The 18332-nt window shown below is 42.7% G+C and overlaps 1 protein-coding gene across 3 annotated transcripts in view; it reads left to right on the top strand.

The window, feature by feature from the left end:
- The window catches only part of UGP2 (UDP-glucose pyrophosphorylase 2), a 52310-nt gene that overhangs the window by 10596 nt on the left and 23382 nt on the right, over nucleotides 1–18332 (top strand). For all 3 annotated transcript variants that reach the window (XM_054977398.1, XM_054977389.1, XM_054977381.1), the window contains exons 2-3: nucleotides 4865–4992; nucleotides 6581–6688. In XM_054977398.1, coding sequence (XP_054833373.1) covers nucleotides 4879–4992; nucleotides 6581–6688 — 222 coding nt within the window. In that variant the 5' untranslated portion in view covers nucleotides 4865–4878. The remainder of the gene's footprint in view (nucleotides 1–4864; nucleotides 4993–6580; nucleotides 6689–18332) is intronic.

Here is an 18332-nt window from a genome sequence, read left to right as displayed (position 1 = left end):
ATAGGAACCCTAAGGATTTGTAGTTCTGAAAAAGATCTGGGAACATGGAACTTTCAGCACCCATAGTTCTTTAGAAAAATCTGTGGCAATCTTTTAAATTAGTCTATCATACATTTATACACTAGTTTATCTTTAACAAAAAAGACCTAGACTTATTGCTAACCAGGACACCTGGCAAATGAAACACCACTTCCTTGTTCCAAGAAAGAAAAGTGGAGTATGGCAAATGCCAGTGATTTTTTTTTAAAAGTAAATAGTGCAAAATCAAGTTTTGAGAGCAAATGTGCTGTAGTAGTTAAAATGTCAGACTAGGATCTGGGAGAACCAGGTTCTGTCATGGAAGCTAGCTGTGTGACTTTAGGCCAGTCACACACACTCAGCCTAACCTACTGGGTTGTTGTGAGGATAAAATGGAGAAGGGGAGAATGATGTTAGCCACTTTGGGTCCCTGTTGGGGAGAAAAGTGAGGTATAAATGAAGTAAAATAAATAAATCTATAGTAATATGATTTGAAGGCATTATCTGCCAGTGAACTTCATTATAAGTGTGCTGTGCTTATTGTTAAAACACCAGCAGCCTGTAATAAAGCAGCCTATTTTGGAAGCAGTTTCTGATTCCACAAATGCTAAAAGTAGTTATGTTTCTGTAACCCTAAAAGTGAAATCCTAAGCAGAGTTACTCCAGTCTAAGCACATTGACTTCAGTGGGCTTAGACTAAGCAGTAACTCTGTTTAGGATTTCACTGCCTTACTTAATTTTATACTTTCCTATGCAAGTAGATAAAATATCCAGATAATGTGACAAATAGCAGGTGTAGGGAGAATATTTTGAAGCCCATCTTTGTGCATGCTCACTTCCCAAAATATATGCCACCTTTCTCCCTAATGAGGGCCCCGAAGCAGCTTACATCATTCTTTCTTCCATTTTTATCCTCACAAGAACCCTGTGAGGTACCTTAGGCTGAGCGGGTATGACTGACCCAAGGTAACCCAACATGCTTCCGTTGGGTGACCACATGGGCTCTTCATTACGTGAAATACTTTCTCTCTTCAAGCACAGTTTTTGAATTTCACAGTCCCTTTTTTTCCTGCCACAAAACAATTCTTGCATTGCAGCATTCTGCCTACCAGTAAGACAGAGTTAGTCAAGGAAATGGTTACTGCAAGCTTCGAAGAAGAGTTAGGTTAGAAAATACGACATGCATAAATGAAAGTTGTTAAACAAGTTAAAACTACTTGCAAGTAAAAAGAAAATGCTCTGGGCAACTGTTGCAAAACATAGACTTGCTCTTTTGTAGAATTGGCAGGGTTGTAAAATGAAAAACAAAGTTCGTATGTTGAGCATTTAGTTTCCCCTCTGGATAGCTCCATTCTGCGCTTACCATTTTTCTATTACAAAAACATACTGAATATTTCAAAATCTCACTTACACAAAACTCTTTCGTTTTTGAGAAGTCTCTTACAAAAGAAAACATAGTTTACCGGAGACTGCCAACAAAGTCAAAGCATTTGTTCACTTTTGAACTAATTATAAAATAGTTTGCAATTCTTGCCATGATATAACGCAGACTTGCAGTCGCAACTCTCATAGTACTTGGTTCTGGCTTATTTTGTTATCTCTGCGTGTGTGAAATAAATGGCTTTTTAAAAAGGTAAATACAAATGAGTGTGTTAAAACAATTCAGTCATCATGTTGCCTAGTAATGACTTAATGTCTGGAAATGCTCTTGAAGGAGATGAGTGAATTGGACAAATTACTGGAACTAACTGAAGAGAGCATTGACAGTTCATGGGCAGGCTTCCGTTTTTGCATACCTTGCAGCACAATCTTACAAATGTTTACTTAGAAGTGAGTCCCACGTACCGTGCAATCCTGTGCAGAATAGCTCCAGTCTAAGACCATTGATCTCAATGGATTTTGGCAGGAATAATTTGCAAAAGATTGTACAGCTTCTCCTAGATTATTTATGTAGGTGGTTTTTATCACACATCTTTGCAGAATGAAGCCACTAATGAAGTATAGCACAGTTATACTTTTTTTTTAAAAATCACTAAATATAGACAACCAATATGATACCATTTACATTACAACTACTCCAACTAATCCAAAATCATTACCCCAAATTTAACCACAGCCAAATACATTTTTAGGAAGCAATCCAAAGCAGTGTTATTCAGAAATCCTATTTTAGTCAATGAGGTTTACTCCCAAGAAAGTATCCTTAGGATTGCAGCCATAGTCTTATAACTCTAAAAGAAAGAACAGATACCCCTTTGGAGTTTGTCTGATTCTACTTTGGGTGTGTGTGAGTGCAATAAAACCACAAATGTTGACGAGCGTGGAGTCAAGTGCTACTATTTCCAAAGATTTGTAGGTACAGTACAGCATTGAACAACTTCCTGAATTTTGCCGGAGAAGATATTTCACAAGTCCTGTAAACCATTCCACAAAAGCAGGGCCTGTTATGAAAGGATAAATGTTTCCTTAGAATAACACAGGCTTATCTGTGGGGATGAGGGGCAATTAAATCCTAAAATTACATCCCAGGAAGAAGAGTTTAAAGTGATCCATTGAGCTGGGCAAGGAAACTGAATCCCAGCTTCACTTTTTACCATTTGGCCAAGTTGTCAAGGCAGGATGGAACATGAGTGGCTTTCCTCTCAAGCGTTTTGAAGTGATCAGTCAAGTTTCAGACGTGGAGGGAAACTTTGAACTTGCACCCCTTAATTCTGTTTGGATTACAAAAGGAATTCCTAGGCTGCATCTATAAAATTATTAGCCTGGATTGAAGTGGCAACATTCTGATATCACAGACAGGTCCTGTCAAGGCTGTGTCAGGATGCTCAGTCTTGGGCCCATTTTCTGGAAGGGGAATGTTGAGGCTTTTTGTAAGTATACGGTTAGTTAGCAGGATACCTTTTCCTATTTTAGTAGTCTACTTAAAACTCTCTCTTTTAGTTATTAAAAATCTTTGTGTGTGAACTGTCTCCTTAGAAATGAGGCCCACATTTTGCTGTGCTGCTGTGTTTATGCTTACCAGGATCCAGTGCTGAAGGAACAGAGCCAGGATAAAACCATAAAAGGGCAGAGGGAGAAATTCTCTTGCTGGTGACCACCAGGCCCCCTTGGTTTTCAGCAAATGTCAGAGCAGGACAGCTGAGGACCAAGAGGGCTGGTTGTGATGGGACAGCTATGAAAAATGTAGTTCTGATAGAGGGCACATATACCTCTAAAAAGATGGGATCCCTAAGATACGGCTTTGTGCTGACTGTTGTGTTGGCGGTATATTATGAGGCACCATCCTTTAAATATGCGGGTCCCAGATCATAGAGGGCTTTTTCAGTCTAAATCAGTTCTATGAATTGTGCCTGGGAATGCAGTGGAAGCCATACAGCAATTTCAGCAGTGGTGTCACATGCATATATTTCCCATCCCCAACCAAGAGGTGAACTTGTTGCATTCTATGCTCTCTGCATTTGCTGGATTTTCTTCCAGGACAACCTCGTGTTGAATGTGCTGTGGTAGTCCTATCTCGAGATGACAGAAGTGTGGATCAGTGTGGCAAGGCTGACCCCATCAAGGAGAGGACAGCTTTTATATCTGATGTAACTGATAGAAAGCATATCTGGAGATAGTATTCACCTGCTTCTCAAAAAAGAAAGGGCAGGTCCAGAAACGTTTCCAGCCATTCCCATGATCAGACAAGGACAAACAAAAGGCAGATCAGTTCTCCACGAAACCTCAGTCTTTCCCACGAACGCTGTCTCAAGCTTGTCCACTTCACTCTGTCCCATAACAGGGGTCCCCAATATTTTGAGCCTGTGGGCACATTTGGAATTCTGATGCGAGGGGTTGGGTGGAACCACAAAATGGCTGCCACAGTAGGTGGAGCCATGCACACAAAAGAAGTCCAAGAGCAGGGCAGAAGGGAGTGATTTAAAAAAATACACTAGGAAAGAGGAGTGAGAGAGAATGAAATTGATGCTGGTGGTAAGCTGTCACGGAAACAATGTTAATGTACCCAGCCAACTGGATCTCCAGTGGCCAATCAGAAGCCCTGCTGGCCACACCCACTTTCTTAAAACACTTGATGGAAAGGTGCCGCATGGATACCACATTGAGGATCTCTGCCATAGGCTCTTCAGCATTGATTCAGGACAGAGAACACTGTATCTGGAGCCTTAGGCAGAGACATGTAAAGCTGGGTGTTGTAGTATATTGATGATACCCAGTCTCAAAAATTTGGATAATCTCAGATAAATCTGCATAGGACTGCATCCTATTGTATGTTGAGATGAAAACTATATTGCTGGGGAGATGTGTAATGCTTGACCATTGAATTGAAGCATGGCTTGTTCTTGCAGCTATTTTTTCTGGGATTTCCTTGTCCTTACTCTTGTATGGCCCAATTTATGGTACTTTGGTTGGGTCTCAGTGATAATATTAAATGATTTTTAAAAGTTACCTCCCCCCTCACACATGTGAAAGTGCTGAATTGGAACTCACTGAGAATTTATTGTACTTAATTACACTTTTGTAAATCTTTATTTCAAGAGAGGTTGGAGCCTCTGACATCTCTCATCATCCACAGAGAATCATACCTGAAATATTTATGATGGGATTCACTCCAAGCCCCTCTCTTCCCTGCATCTTCATTTCCCTTTCCCTTTGGTGATTTTCCCTACAAAAATGTAGAATTTGATTTCCTCTTCCTTCTGAAAAAGTGAGCTCTGACTCACAAAAGCTCATGCTTGAGTAAATACTGTTAGTTTTTAAGGTGCCGCAGACTTCTCATTGATTTTTACTGAATATCTGTCTACTGAATCTCTCTCTCTCTTTCTCTCTCTCTCTCTCTTTAAACAAGATTTTAGCAAAGCTATGTCTCAAGCTGGTACTTCCCAGTTCCAGGAGGCGATTAGGCAAGAACTGGAATTTTCTATGAAGGTGGAACTGGACAAGATACTTTCAACTGCACCACAAAATGAGCTAGAGGTATGGACTGCAGAGAAGTGATATTAAATTTTGAGAACGGCTTAATGTAATGACTTAGAAGCAGGGCTTTTTTTCAGCTGGAACGTGGTGGAGCGGAGTTTCGGAACCTCTTGAAAATGGTTACATGGCTGGTGGCCCCGCCCCCTGATCTCCAGACAGAGGAGAGTTTAGATTGCTGTCCGCACCCCCAAGCGGTGCGGAGGGCAATCGAAACTCCCCTCTGGAGATCGGGGGTGGGGCCACCAGCCATGTGACCATTTTCTCCGAGGGCAACCCACTGAGTTCCACCACCTCTTTTCCCAGAAAAAAGCCCTGCTTAGAAGCATGTTAAGATCTGACTGTATATCCTTGGAACTACAGAATAAATGAAGTAATGGTGGTGGAATTTAAAGCCAAGCTCGTAGTAGTAGTAGTAGTAGAAGAAGAAGATTTATATACTGCTCTTTAGGACAACTTAACACCCACTCAGAGCAGTTTGACTTGTAGAACTTCATATGGCAGTAAAGTAACATTTACCTTAGAAAAGGAACTAGATTAATTGCATTAATTAGTAATACATTTAAGGAATAGGAGTCTTCCCCTTCAGGATCTGTGTTGGCTCCTTACACACAAACACAAATCCAGGGAGCAGAACAGTAAAGTAGAATAATTTTGCAGCTGAACATCAAATAAGTGAGAAGATGAACACCAAATAAGTGAAAACCAAGGTAAATAAGTGAGAAGTGATGTAGTTTGTGGGGACACAATAATTATTTATGTGGATACTGAGAAGGTCTGTTTGGTTGTGTTCAACTAGGAAAACTCACTGAAAATGTTACATGAAATAAAAGCAACTTCAGTGTTAAGAATCCTTTAGGAAAGGAATTGAAAATTAAAATGACAATTATAATGCCATTCACCACATGCACAGCCACACTAACAGAGCAATCCTAAGCAGAGTTACACTGGTCTAAGCCCATTGAAATCAATGGGCTTAGACTGGTGTAACTCTGCTTAGGATTGCACCGTAAGAGTACTAGTTTCAGTTCAAGTTGTCTTATCTCAAAAAGGGTAAAAAAAGAAGGACAACGAGAATGATCAAGGGACAGCGCATTCTGCACAAAGAGTGGCTTCAGATATTGGGACTATTCAGTTTTCTCTATACTTGGTATGTGATAGTGTATAAAATTGCAAAAGGTGAATTTCATGAAGGACTAGGAAGCACACAGAATGAGAAAGTATTTAGTGTAATTCGTAAGTGAGCTATGGCATTCATTACCACAAGATTCAATGAATGGACAGCAACATAGATGGTTTAAAAAAAAATACACCAGTTCATAGAGTTGGTGTTTACCAAGAGCTATTAGCTTCAGGAAGTACCTCCGAGTTCCAGCTGCTTTGAACTAAAACACTCTGAAGAATTCATAATCAGGGTTTGAAAGTGGCTGTTGGGGAGAATTCCATTCAGGATCTCTTCCGGGATATGCCTTTTTGAAGCAAAATGTGCAAAAGGCTAAGTTCCAGTGGGACTTGCACAGGAATTACTTGAAGTTTGCAGCTTTGTCTGATGCAATTTTTCAAAAAAGGAATCTATCATCTCTCTCTTCAGCACACTAAAAAGGACCTGGAAGGTTTTAAGAAGCTGTTTCACAGATTTTTACAAGAAAAAGGACCTTCTGTGGACTGGGGGAAGATCCAGAGACCACCAGAGGATTCTGTAAGTTGTGGCATGATAGGGAAAAAACCCTCTTTCTTTTAAAAGAAATTTGCCATTGGCAGCATTATGTGCATATACGCCCTAACAGAGACACATCATAATGTAGAGAGAATTGGTACCATGAATACTATGCCATTCTTCATTGTTTAGACCAAACTCCATTAGGTTACTCGAGCAATGTTATTTGACTAGCACATCAAAACCGTGGGGGCAGAATCCCAAGATATGAGCATGAGATTCCCAGAAATTTCAGTATATACCGTTCGGACTTCATGCATATTTGCTGTAACCATCTGTTGCAACCAAACCCTTAAGCCTTGCACTTAAAAAAAAATTATGACTAGTTTAAAACTTAATTGTGTCTGCCTATTATGAAACAATAATTGCCCGATCAAAAGACACTTTAGTGACAGCGCTGCAATTATTGGTGATTGCATTTCATCACCGTTGAAAAGCTAGTCAAGCTTCCAACACATCTAGGTTTGGTGGAACTTCCCTGGGTCAAGGATGGGAATTCTTGAATTTTCAATTGGGCTGTGTATTTGTATTGTTTTCAGTGGGAAGGAACCGATGCCCGACTTACCGGGCGGAGGCTTTGCAGCCGGCAGCACGGAGGGAGGAACGGCTGCGGGTCCCAGCGTCTGTGTCCCGGCAGGCTCCTCGGTCTGGGCGGCCAATCGGTTTGAACCTTGGCCGCCCAATCGGGGCCGCTGGTGGGTGGCTGCTGGGGGGCGGGGCCAACCGCCGGACCTGGAGGGCGAGGTTCTCCCTCTGGTCCGCCGGCTCTGCATTTAAGCAGACCCGGCCCCGCCGGCCCGCAGACCGTCATACAAGGGAACTAGGGTTGCCATTCCCCCTGTGGGGGCGGGGGATACCCTGCTTCCAGCCTCCCCCCCCCGCCACTATTCACCTGGCTGGCAGGGGAAAGGACGTGGGACGTGGGAACTGGCCTCCTGGCACAGCGACATCACTCCCAGGAGCGACCTCATCGTGCAGGCCCCAGGAGTACTCCTGGGCTTCACACTAGCTGATTTGGCCCATTTGGAGGCCCAAATTGCTGGCCGATTTGGCTTTACACACACATGAAGATGTCCAAAAGGTAAGTGCTTGGTCCCTCCCTCCCTCTGGGATGGTAAGGGGACCTGGCAACCCTAAAGGGAACTAAGGGGTATGTGGTTAGAATGGAATAAAAATGTCGCAGAAAAAGGATGGGGGGGGGCAAAAGGTTATCTGTAAAAATTCTATTATCTTTTCTATTATCTTTTGAAAGCCACTGGTTGTGAATTGGAACATTATTACAGAATATTACAGCACTTCCATTCTACTGTAAGACTGTAGTAAAATGGTAGTATAATTTCCAATAAAAGTTGTACACTCATCTGAGTTTAAGTCTGGCTTTTAACATTCTTTTTTCACATCCTTATATTGTCTCGTTGTCCGCCCAAATCCATTTTCTTTTATTTATTTTTTGTTTCGTAAGACCTCCGTTTCACTTCTATCTCCACCTTATCAGTGGGGTCTGACTGGGTGGTCTCAGAACAGTTTAGCTATCCTAATGTACCTGTTTCTTTCAGGCTCCTCTTCTCTATCCTGTGGAGCCTAGCACGGGAAGATTTTTGTTACATCTCTTGGCAGCAATGCAACATGGTAGTAAAACCTGAACAGTGAAAAGTTTCTAGTTCACCTTTGCAAAGAACTTCTCAGACTACCAGCCTACTGTTAGTCATTTCTAGCTGTAAGAGTGTATATGTGAGATACTGTGTGAGTGCACTCAGTTTGTGAAGGTATACTGATACATAAAACTTTTGGGAAATGACTTAAATGTTAATGGATTAGATCCTATAAACTGCCAGTGGAATGCGCTCATAACTTGGTGCTGTTCCACGAATTCTTGTGTGGGTGCTGGCAGAAGACTTCGTGCAAGCTTATAGGCAAAGACAGTGGGTTGGATTCAGACTAGCAGTTCTTTGGGTACAACAATTTCTGCCCATGGGGCATGATTTTACTGCCCCCTGTTTCCATGCCCAACCCCAAATGCCCCTGAGATCCTGTTCCTATTGGGTCTCCTCCCCCCCAAGAACAGGATTTCAAGGGGCGTTTTGGGCTGCCTAGAAGGGGAAGTGATAAAATCATGCTCTGTGGGTGGAAATATTTTCATTTATAGAAATGATTAACCTGGATTCGACGCAAAAAGGAGGTGACGTTGGTCTCTAGACAAAACTACAGTTAGGAGAAGCCCCCACAGAGGAAATACCACAATTAAAGCATGTACAATTTTATCATGGAATTTTATAGACTTTGTGTGCTAAAGTGCTCTTAGCGCAAACCCCCAATATCTTTTCAAATGCAATAAATACCCCAATATATACCTATAAATATTCCAATTTACAAAAATGTCATTCAATAAATACAGTCCAATAATACAGCAGTTAACATCAAATATGTCCTTTTTTACAATCTTAAACACCAGGGAAATAAAGTCCCTTTAACCAACAAGGTAGGTGTGTAATAGACAAACCAACAGATAAGGCTTTGATAAGTGCTGTTATCTTCTTCTTTTTTACTGTCGTCTATCCACAACGTATTTGATATTAACTGCTGTATTATTGGACTGTATTTATTAAATGACATTTTGTAAATTGGAATATTTATAGGTATTTATTGGGGCATTTATTGTATTTTCAAAGATATTGCGGGTTTGCGCTAAGAGCACTTTAGCACATGAAGTGCCGCTTTGAGTTTTGGGTATTCCCGAACTTTCCCAAAGCGGGAAACCCGAATATTTTGGGGGTGCATACCCCTAGTGAACCGCCTGCTAGCTTCTACCGCCTTATCTGTGTCTTACTGTTGCTTACACATGCCTTCCGAGAAGGGGTGGCCTTGAAGAACTCTTCCCACAGGACAGACTAACAAATTCCTGCTTAGGCGCTTCGCACCAGAGCTAACAGCCCAGGCTGGGGGAAGGGGGGGTGGACGAGGGGGAAGGGGAGGGTATAACCGTAGATGCTTTGGTTTGTACCCACATTCCTATCAATGACCTGTTAAGAGTCGAACTTATGACCCTCTAATAAAGAGCTTTTACTCATACAGCCCAGTCTGATGCAGTGAAGTATCTTTTGGGGGTGGGGGGGTCACCTGTCAGAATCTGACAGGGACTTCTCCTAATTGTAGTTTAACCTGGATTCAAGCCTAAGAGTTGGCTTGCACAGCTAGCACAAGAACCATTTAGGATACAATGAACTTCTTTTAGTGCAATTCCTTCTCTGCTAAGAAAAAACAACCCTTTTGCTAGCAGAAGATTGTTTCTGCCACTGAAAGGGCGCCCAGTATCTGCCATCCTTATAGTTTCACGGGTTGGATCTTATGAATCTGTGGAACAGGTCTACTCTGTTAGAAGGCAGCGCCTCGCCCTGGAGGAAGTCTCCCTTATTCATGGAAGAATCTTGTAGGGTCCAGACCAGTGCTTCTTAAATGTATTTTTATTGATGCTTGACATAATACTTCCAAAGTATTAAGTGCTGATGGCACAAAAAGATTAATAACACGCGGCATAAACAGTTTCTTAACTATATTCCAGAATGTCATCCTTCAGGCTGGCCCCCCTCTTATTTATGGTTCTGTGTTCAAATCAGTTTTGAGAAATCCACTTTGTTCTGTAGATTACAAGAATATGCCAGTAGTAGAGCCCTCGAACATGATTGTCCACCTGCACTCTGAAGTGATATAGTATCAGAAATGTGATTTGTATCATTACAGTGGGCTTCGTAAGTGTTCAGAACAATAGAAAATAGAAATATATTTATACCCTGCCTTTCTGAAAATTGCATATAAGACAGCTTCCCAGAAAAAATATTGTCAATGAATAAATAATTTAAAAGACCTGCAACAGTCAGTTAAACCAGCTTTAAAATTAGTGGGACCTGGATAGCCCAGGTGAGCCTGATCTTGTCAGATGTCAGAAGCTAAGCAGGGTCAGCCTTGGTTAGTAATTGAATGGGAGACCTCCAGCCAAGGTTGGAGAGGCAGGCGATGGCACACAACCTCTGACAGTCTCTTGCCAGGGATCACCATAAGTCAGCATGTGTGAGGGCGCCACACACACATGCACATTGTAGCAAAAATACAATAAAAGTAGATGTTAAAATTAATATATTTGCAACAGCAGCAAAAGTAGTGATTTATTAAGGCAAGCAAGAAAAAGCTGTGAAACTAAATAATAAAAAAGTGATGCAAGCAAAAGCCAGGTAAGAAGAAGGGAAGACAAAAAGAAATCAGTGATCAAAATAAATAAACTGATTAATGAAAGAAAAGGAACAGGAAGCTTGGTGACAATGAGGGTCTGTGTCTGGAAAACCTTTTTCTGTACAACATCTTTGCATTGCTTCGTTGCGATCTTAAGCATCTTGGTTCCTGATGTACATTTCCTAGAATTGGCAGATGGAGCTTCAATTTAAATCCCTGCCGCCCTTTACTACTTACGTTGTGTAGCTGCCCACTTAGCATTTGTGCTCACTTCAGTCTTCGCAATGCTTTGCATAAATGTTGGGCCTTGAATGGAGAGCAGAGTGGGTTTCACTCATGCCACTTCTTTAGTTTATTACTGCGGAAATTTCCTGGTTCTTTGTTAACCACTGTAGTTACAAGACTAGTTCTCTGCTCAACTGAGATAAAGTTACCTTGAGATGGTGCTTATTTTTGCCTCAGCTGGCCTGAGGATTTAAAACAAGTTATCCATGCTACCAATGTGTAAAATTTGACAGAATACTGATTACTTGGCAGTTAAATTTCTTAAATAATTTTTTAAAAATGTTTGAGGATACATTACCTTGGCTTTGCTCCTTGCTTTTCTGACAACTGGCTAAAAACTGACAAAACAACCCCTCAGCCAGGTATTTTCTTATCAGTTGGCAGCCTTATCCTAAGTTTATGAACATTACTCCCAGATTTAGAGAGAAACTGTTGGGAGAAAGTTTTATTACCTCTGTTTGCCAGTTTCGAGGCCCCACTTCTCTCCTTGTCTGACTAATAGATCAAGGCTTCAAACTTGGTGATCTTGGAAGCAGAAAAGGTTTATTATGAGAAGTTCTCACGTAATCCTGATGCACTCTATTACAGCAAGGTGCAGGCCAACAACCAGGCTGCACCAACATTTATACCATCACACAGGCATGATGCAACTAAACAGGCAACTGCGTACAGTACAGAGGATTATTACAAGAATACAAACAATCAAATGAATGTCACATGATGTTTGGAACATGATAGATTGACAGGTCACGATTATGTTTCCTTTCAAGTCATGTAACTAACTATCAGAAAGGCTCTGTGGTTAAGACTAAGGAAGAACATCCCCAAGGCTGAGAACAGGGCAGTAAGGAACATATGTAGCCTTCATTTGTTCTAAAGAATGCAAACTGGCTGTACACAGCAAGGCCTTCGTGTTGTTACAACCAAAATACAGGATAGAATGAGGGGTGGTAAGCACACAAGGGGAAGGGTTTTATTCATAAGTTCTTTAGTCAATTTAGACCACAAGAATCACATATGAAAACAATCGAATACCCCAAAAATTCCCCAACAGAAACATAGTTGAGCTGGGTTCTTTCAGAGGAGTTGGGGGCAGCATCTGCACATGGTGAGATGGACAGGACCTGTGGCTTCTGGTGGAGCCCAGAGCTACTGATGCCCTACTCATGCATCTCCTCTTATGCCTGCACTCACACCCTTCCCCTGCCTTCATGGGAGTACTTTGTATCCTCTGTTCCCAACAGCATATCCTGCCTAGCGCTGCTGGTGAAGGGCATGTGGGTGGTACACAAAGCACCATTGAGAAGAGACTGTACAGGCAGCTGTGACTGCAGGTGGTGAGAGAGCTTGAGAGTGGGAAAAAGATGGGGGCACAGGCTGATGGGGGCACATGGGTGGGAAGCAAGAAGGGGAGCATAGTAGTGGGCGTGGGGGCATGTCTCAAAACGTGGAATTAGACCTGATTGGCAGTCACACAGTTGGACTATTAATAGGGTGAATGGAATCTGGAGAAAGTCAGCCAAGAGACTGGTTTAAAGGAAGCCATTTTGAATATCAGGAGCTGCTGGTTTAATAAGAACTGTGGTTGGATGCATAACTATTCAAAACCAAATTATTCAGGGGGGCATTCTTACTCAGATAGTTGCGCAGGTAATTCTTACTCAGGTAAGGAAATGGTTTAGAGAGATGCTTTGATAAGGAGGTAGGGACTGTAGTCTGTGCTACTTTGCACCATCTATTACTGTTGTTTTTTTATGTCGTCAGATTGCTTATATTTTATTTTCACATTGTTTCAGCTCTGTGTTGGGTTTCTGAGTGTGAGAAGCAAAACCTTATCATCATTATAGTACCTTTCTCTTTTGCACTTTAAAAAATGGGATGGGCAAGAAGTGCTCTTTTTGTGAACGGGTGGATGTCGTTGCACAGGAGTCGGCAGCGGTTTTTGACCTAGTTGCTAAAAGAAAAAAAAAGGAAGTCCCCCTGTGAAGATGTTGGCTTTCAGTAAACAAGTGGCGGTGCAGGGGGATGAGCATCTGTGCTTGGCCACACGCAGGGAAAGCAAGCCGACCCACAGCGGCTCTGCCAGCATCTCAGAGGTGTGTCTCAGAGCCAAGCTACAAGTGATGCCCGACACAGGTTGGACACTTGTCAGCTTCCCTCAAGTTTTGATGGGAAATGTAGGCGTCCTGGTCTTGCAGTTTGGCTTTCCATTTAATTGAAGTTTACAGAGAGGCAGTCTATGGGAGGGAGAACATGCAGTTGGGAAGGGAGTGCAGGCGTCAGGCTCTCGCCAGGCGCCCCCCTTCCCCTCCACTGGGTGTGTGTGTATGTGGGTTTCTGTTAACTTCAATTAAATGGAGAGCCAAGCTGTAAGACCAGGATGCCTACATTTCCCATCCAAACTTGACGGAAGCTGACAAGTGTCTAACCTGTGTCAGGCGTCACTTGTAGCTTGGCTCATGATTCAGCTGGCAGCTGGGCAGGTCCAGGAGGCAATGACAAGCATAAGCTATGCCTCATAGATGCAGAGGAGTTAGCCGTGTTAGTCTGTAGTAGAAAAATCAAAAAGAGTCCAGTAGCACCTTTAAGACTAACCAACTTTATTGTAGCATAATGCCAGTTGCCTTTTCCTGCGCCACCATTCCCAGCAGCAGTGCCAGCATCTCAGGGGCACGCTGTAGCTGCTTAGCCTGAGAACCGGCCCTGCTTGGCCAAGCAAAATAGTCTCCGGCACAGATGGCTGCTTACCCTTTCTCTAGCATAACTGATTCTTACGGGCATGATGCTTGTAAGTCCCCTAGAGTCATTAGTGGATGTCGTTTATGTAGTCCCCTCGATTACCATAATGTTTAAACATGACCTTTACAATCTATTACTACGCTTCTCCCTCTGTTTATGGCATTGCTTCTAAATATGTCCTCTGTTTTTCCCCTAGTTCAGCGTAAATGAGATTTAGTGGTGTCTGACTAAGCTGTGTAGTGATAAAGAAGTCCCCATTTGTGTCCTCTGTCTTCTCCCTGTTCTTTACTGCCATTTCTTACCTTCAGAACAGTTCCTAGATGAAATACAGCCCTCCTCTCTCTGGTCCCATTTTTCTTTTCATATATTATCAATTAGAAATAAGTGCAGGTGATTGAGCCTGTATACATGTAATGCTGTGTTTTAAAAATTCATTTCATGGACCTCCTCTACTTAGGGGGTGGAAAAACACTGGGAACTCAGCAGCTTTCTTAACTTCATTTGAATACTATGAGGCATAGCATATCTTTGTAATTATTTGTGTGTGCTCAGGGGAAATGCATTACTCAACCACCACCACCCCTCCAGTGACATTCAACAAACTTGCAAAAATAGGCTTTTTGGAAGGTAATTTTTTTTTGTACCTATCTGCAGAGCTGGAGCACAGTTAGTTGCTGTTCAGAGAGGAATAGGAGAGAACCAAGGAGATCTCTGGGTTAGAAACTGAGAGGTTTCTTCCAGCTAAAACCTGCAGATGGTTCATTGTGGCTGCTCAGGCTCCTGTATTTACCTCGGTCTCTATACTGACATCACATCCATAGGAGCCCCCTGTGTGGGAAGCTTCACTGCTTCTGACAACCACCTGGCTTTGTTTTTTTAGCATGTAGGCAAATGTGTTTTAAATAGGTTGGCTCTGACTTTTTAAAAAGATGAGTTTGCTCTAACTCAAGCTCAAAAACATCCCTCTAAAGAGCAATGTAATCCCCTTGAGCAAGAAACATTGCTCTAAATCAAAAAGAGTCCAGTAGCACCTTTAAGACTAACCAACTTTATTGTAGCATAAGCTTTCGGGAACCACAGTTCTCTTCGTCAGATGCATCTGACGAAGAGAACTGTGATTCCCGAAAGCTTATGCTACAATAAAGTTGGTTAGTCTTAAAGGTGCTACTGGACTCTTTTTGATTTTGCTACTACAGACTAACACGGCTAACTCCTTTGCATCTATTGCTCTAAATGTACTTCTTTTCCCTTATATTCTCCCTGGTATTTTTTACCTCTTCAGCTCCCCACAGCTTCTATCGAGTCATTTTATTTATCTTTGTATTGTCGAAGGCTTTCACGGCCGGAGAACGATGGTTGTTGTGGGTTTTCCGGGCTATATTGCCGTGGTCTTGGCATTGTAGTTCCTGACGTTTCGCCAGCAGCTGTGGCTGGCATCTTCAGAGGTGTAGCACCAAAAGACAGAGATCTCTCAGTGTCACAGTGTGGAAAAGATGTTGGCAGGTCATTTGTATCTACTCAGGAGGGGTGGGGTTGAGCTGAGTCATCCTGTAAGAGTTTCCCAGGGTGTGGAATGGAACATTTTGAAAAAACAGCTCTAGAATCAGCACCCCACAAACCTAGTGTATGGTTCCGGTTTGTGGATGATACATTTATCATTTGGAGCCATGGGGAGGAAGAATTGATGGGGTTTTTGAATCATCTCAACAACATCCACCGGAACATACAATTCACAATGGAGAAAGAAATCGAGGGAAAACTCCCATTTCTGGATACCTTGGTCATCCGCAAAGCAAACTTTCAGTTAGGTTACAAGGTCTACAGGAAACCAACTCACACTGATCGGTACTTACACAAAAACTCCAATCACCACCCCCGACAGAAAAGAGGCATAATGAAAACATTAGTGGATCGCGCAAGACAGATATGTGAGCTGCACTTTCTCAATGAGGAAATTAATCATCTAAACCACGCACTTCAGGCAAATGGCTACTCCAGAAATGAAATCTGAAGAGCAATCAAACCCAGGATGAATCAAACAACCAAGGAAAAACAGTCTCCTACAGGAAAAGTGTTTTTGCCATATATCAAAGGAATTACTGATCAGATGGGAAAGCTTATGAAAAAGCATAACCTTCAAGCAGTATTCAGACCCACCCGAAAAATACAACAGATGCTACGATCAGCAAAAGACAGTAGAGACCCCCTCACCTCTGCAGGAGTATACCATATACCCTGCAGCTGTGGACAAGTTTACATGGGGACCACAAAGCGTAGCATCCAGACAAGAATAAAAGAACATGAAAGACACTGCAGACTTGGACAACCTGAAAAAGCAGCAGTGGCTGAACATAGCCTAACTCAAACAGGGCACACAGTATCTTATTCCAGGACACCAAAATACTGGACAACACTTCCAACTACTTTGTCAGACTGCACAGGGAAGCCATTGAAATCCACAAGCATAAGCAAAACTTCAACAGGAAAGAAGAAACCTTAAGAATGAACAGAGCATGGTTTCCAGTTCTGAAAAACACCAGGCTAACAAAACACTCTATACTCGACAATAGCCCTGCAGAGAAGATTAGCACATCAAGCACCAATCCATATGCAAAAGAACCTCCTCAGGATACAGTGAAGCCTCCCGTCATTAGCATTCCACACCCTGGGAAACTCTTACAGGATGACTCAGCTCAACCCCACCCCTCCTGAGTAGATACAAATGACCTGCCAACATCTTTTCCACACTGTGACACTGAGAGATCTCTGTCTTTTGGTGCTACACCTCTGAAGATGCCAGCCACAGCTGCTGGCGAAATGTCAGGAACTACAATGCCGAGACCACGGCAATATAGCCCGGAAAACCCACAACAACCATCTTTATTTATCTTTATCTTCTTGTTGAGACCTCTCCTAAACTATGTTAAGACTAGACATTTGCAAATATTAAGGACATTTCAGATTTTCTGACTTTGAAAAGGAAGTGTTACTACATGATGTAACTTATCTCCTGATATCGAAACCGCAAATGAATAGGATAACAAGCTTCATAAGGGAGGGGGGGGAGGACAACAAGGAGTGTGTCTTCAAGGCTAGTATTTGAGGGGGCTGCCTTTGGAAACTGTCTGGAATCTTCTTATGCGGAAAGATCTGTATTTGCTGCCCTTCTGTTTCCATGGAAAATTCAAAGTGGTGGTTCTGTAAAGCTTTAAATGGCCTGAGGTCAGCGCCCTCGAAGAACCATCTCCTTCCACACTATGCAGTCTACCAGCTAAGAATTTCAGGAGCCCCGGAGTCTGTTTCCCCACCTTCCAAGGTGAGGCAGGTGAAGACCAGAGGTTGGACTTTTTCCACGGAGGCGCCTCGTCTGGAGTGCCCTGCCCCTTGAGGCTGATGTCTGTCTTACTCTCTTTTAGGTGCCAGGCCAAACCATTTGTTTTTATCCAGGCTTTCATGAAGGGCTTGATCTCTTACCATAATTTTTATAGTCTGTTTCTAATATGATCTGTTTTGAGACTAATTTTAAGCTGCTCATTGTTTTATTTTAGTGCTTTAAAAAAAAATGTTAACGTTTAATTTTTTTTAAAAAAAAATTACGTAGTAAGCTGTCTTAAACAAGTTCTCTGGAGAAGCGGCGTAGAAGCTTTCTAAAAAAAAATGTGTTTTTTCCCGTCATCAGGCTATTTTTATTTTGCTGGGTAAATGTTTGTCCCTTACTAAGGGAGGGATATAAGGATGGCTCCGTGGGCTGGAGGGAGTGGTGGAGGAGAGGAGAGGCTGGTGTGAGGCAGAGCGAGAAGTTGACAGAGATAGAGGAGGATAAGGCGAAGGAGGAGGAAGAGGAAGAGCCAGGGAAGGGAGCGGCTGTGACGTGTCCCAGCCCCTGCCCCGCCTCAGAGGCATGCGGGACGGCTGATGGCAAGTGGCAGAGCTCACCCCCCAGAGGGCGCACAGAATCATAATGTGCTGGTATTTCTGTTTCTCAGTGTATTCTGTGCTCTGTGTGTCCAAGCCCTGCCCTGAACCTCAAAGCCATGACTAATTGGTGGCAACCAAGTCAGTGGGCAAGGGAACTGATAATCTCCTCTAAAGGAATTACACGTTCTGCCTTTTGTTTGTTCTTTAAGCCACAGTATGACAGAAAGTTTCTTGGTGCACCACCGGCTTAAGCAGTCAGTCTGTGCCAATGCCTTTCAGAAGAGATTCCATGGCTGATAGTAGAAATGCCCTGGCCTGGACAGCCCAGGTGAGCCTGATCTCGTCAGATCTCAGAAGCTAAGCAGGGTCGGCCTTGGTTAGTCATTGGATGAGAGACCTCCAACGAAGACCAGGGTTGCAGAGGCAGGCAATGGCAAACCACCTCTGTTTGTTGCCATGA

This window comes from Eublepharis macularius, chromosome 1 (genome assembly GCF_028583425.1).
Source record: "Eublepharis macularius isolate TG4126 chromosome 1, MPM_Emac_v1.0, whole genome shotgun sequence".
Classification (NCBI taxonomy): Eukaryota; Metazoa; Chordata; class Lepidosauria; order Squamata; family Eublepharidae; genus Eublepharis; species Eublepharis macularius.
The sequence above is the reverse complement of the archived record's forward strand: the minus strand, read 5'-3'. Positions and strand labels throughout refer to the sequence as shown.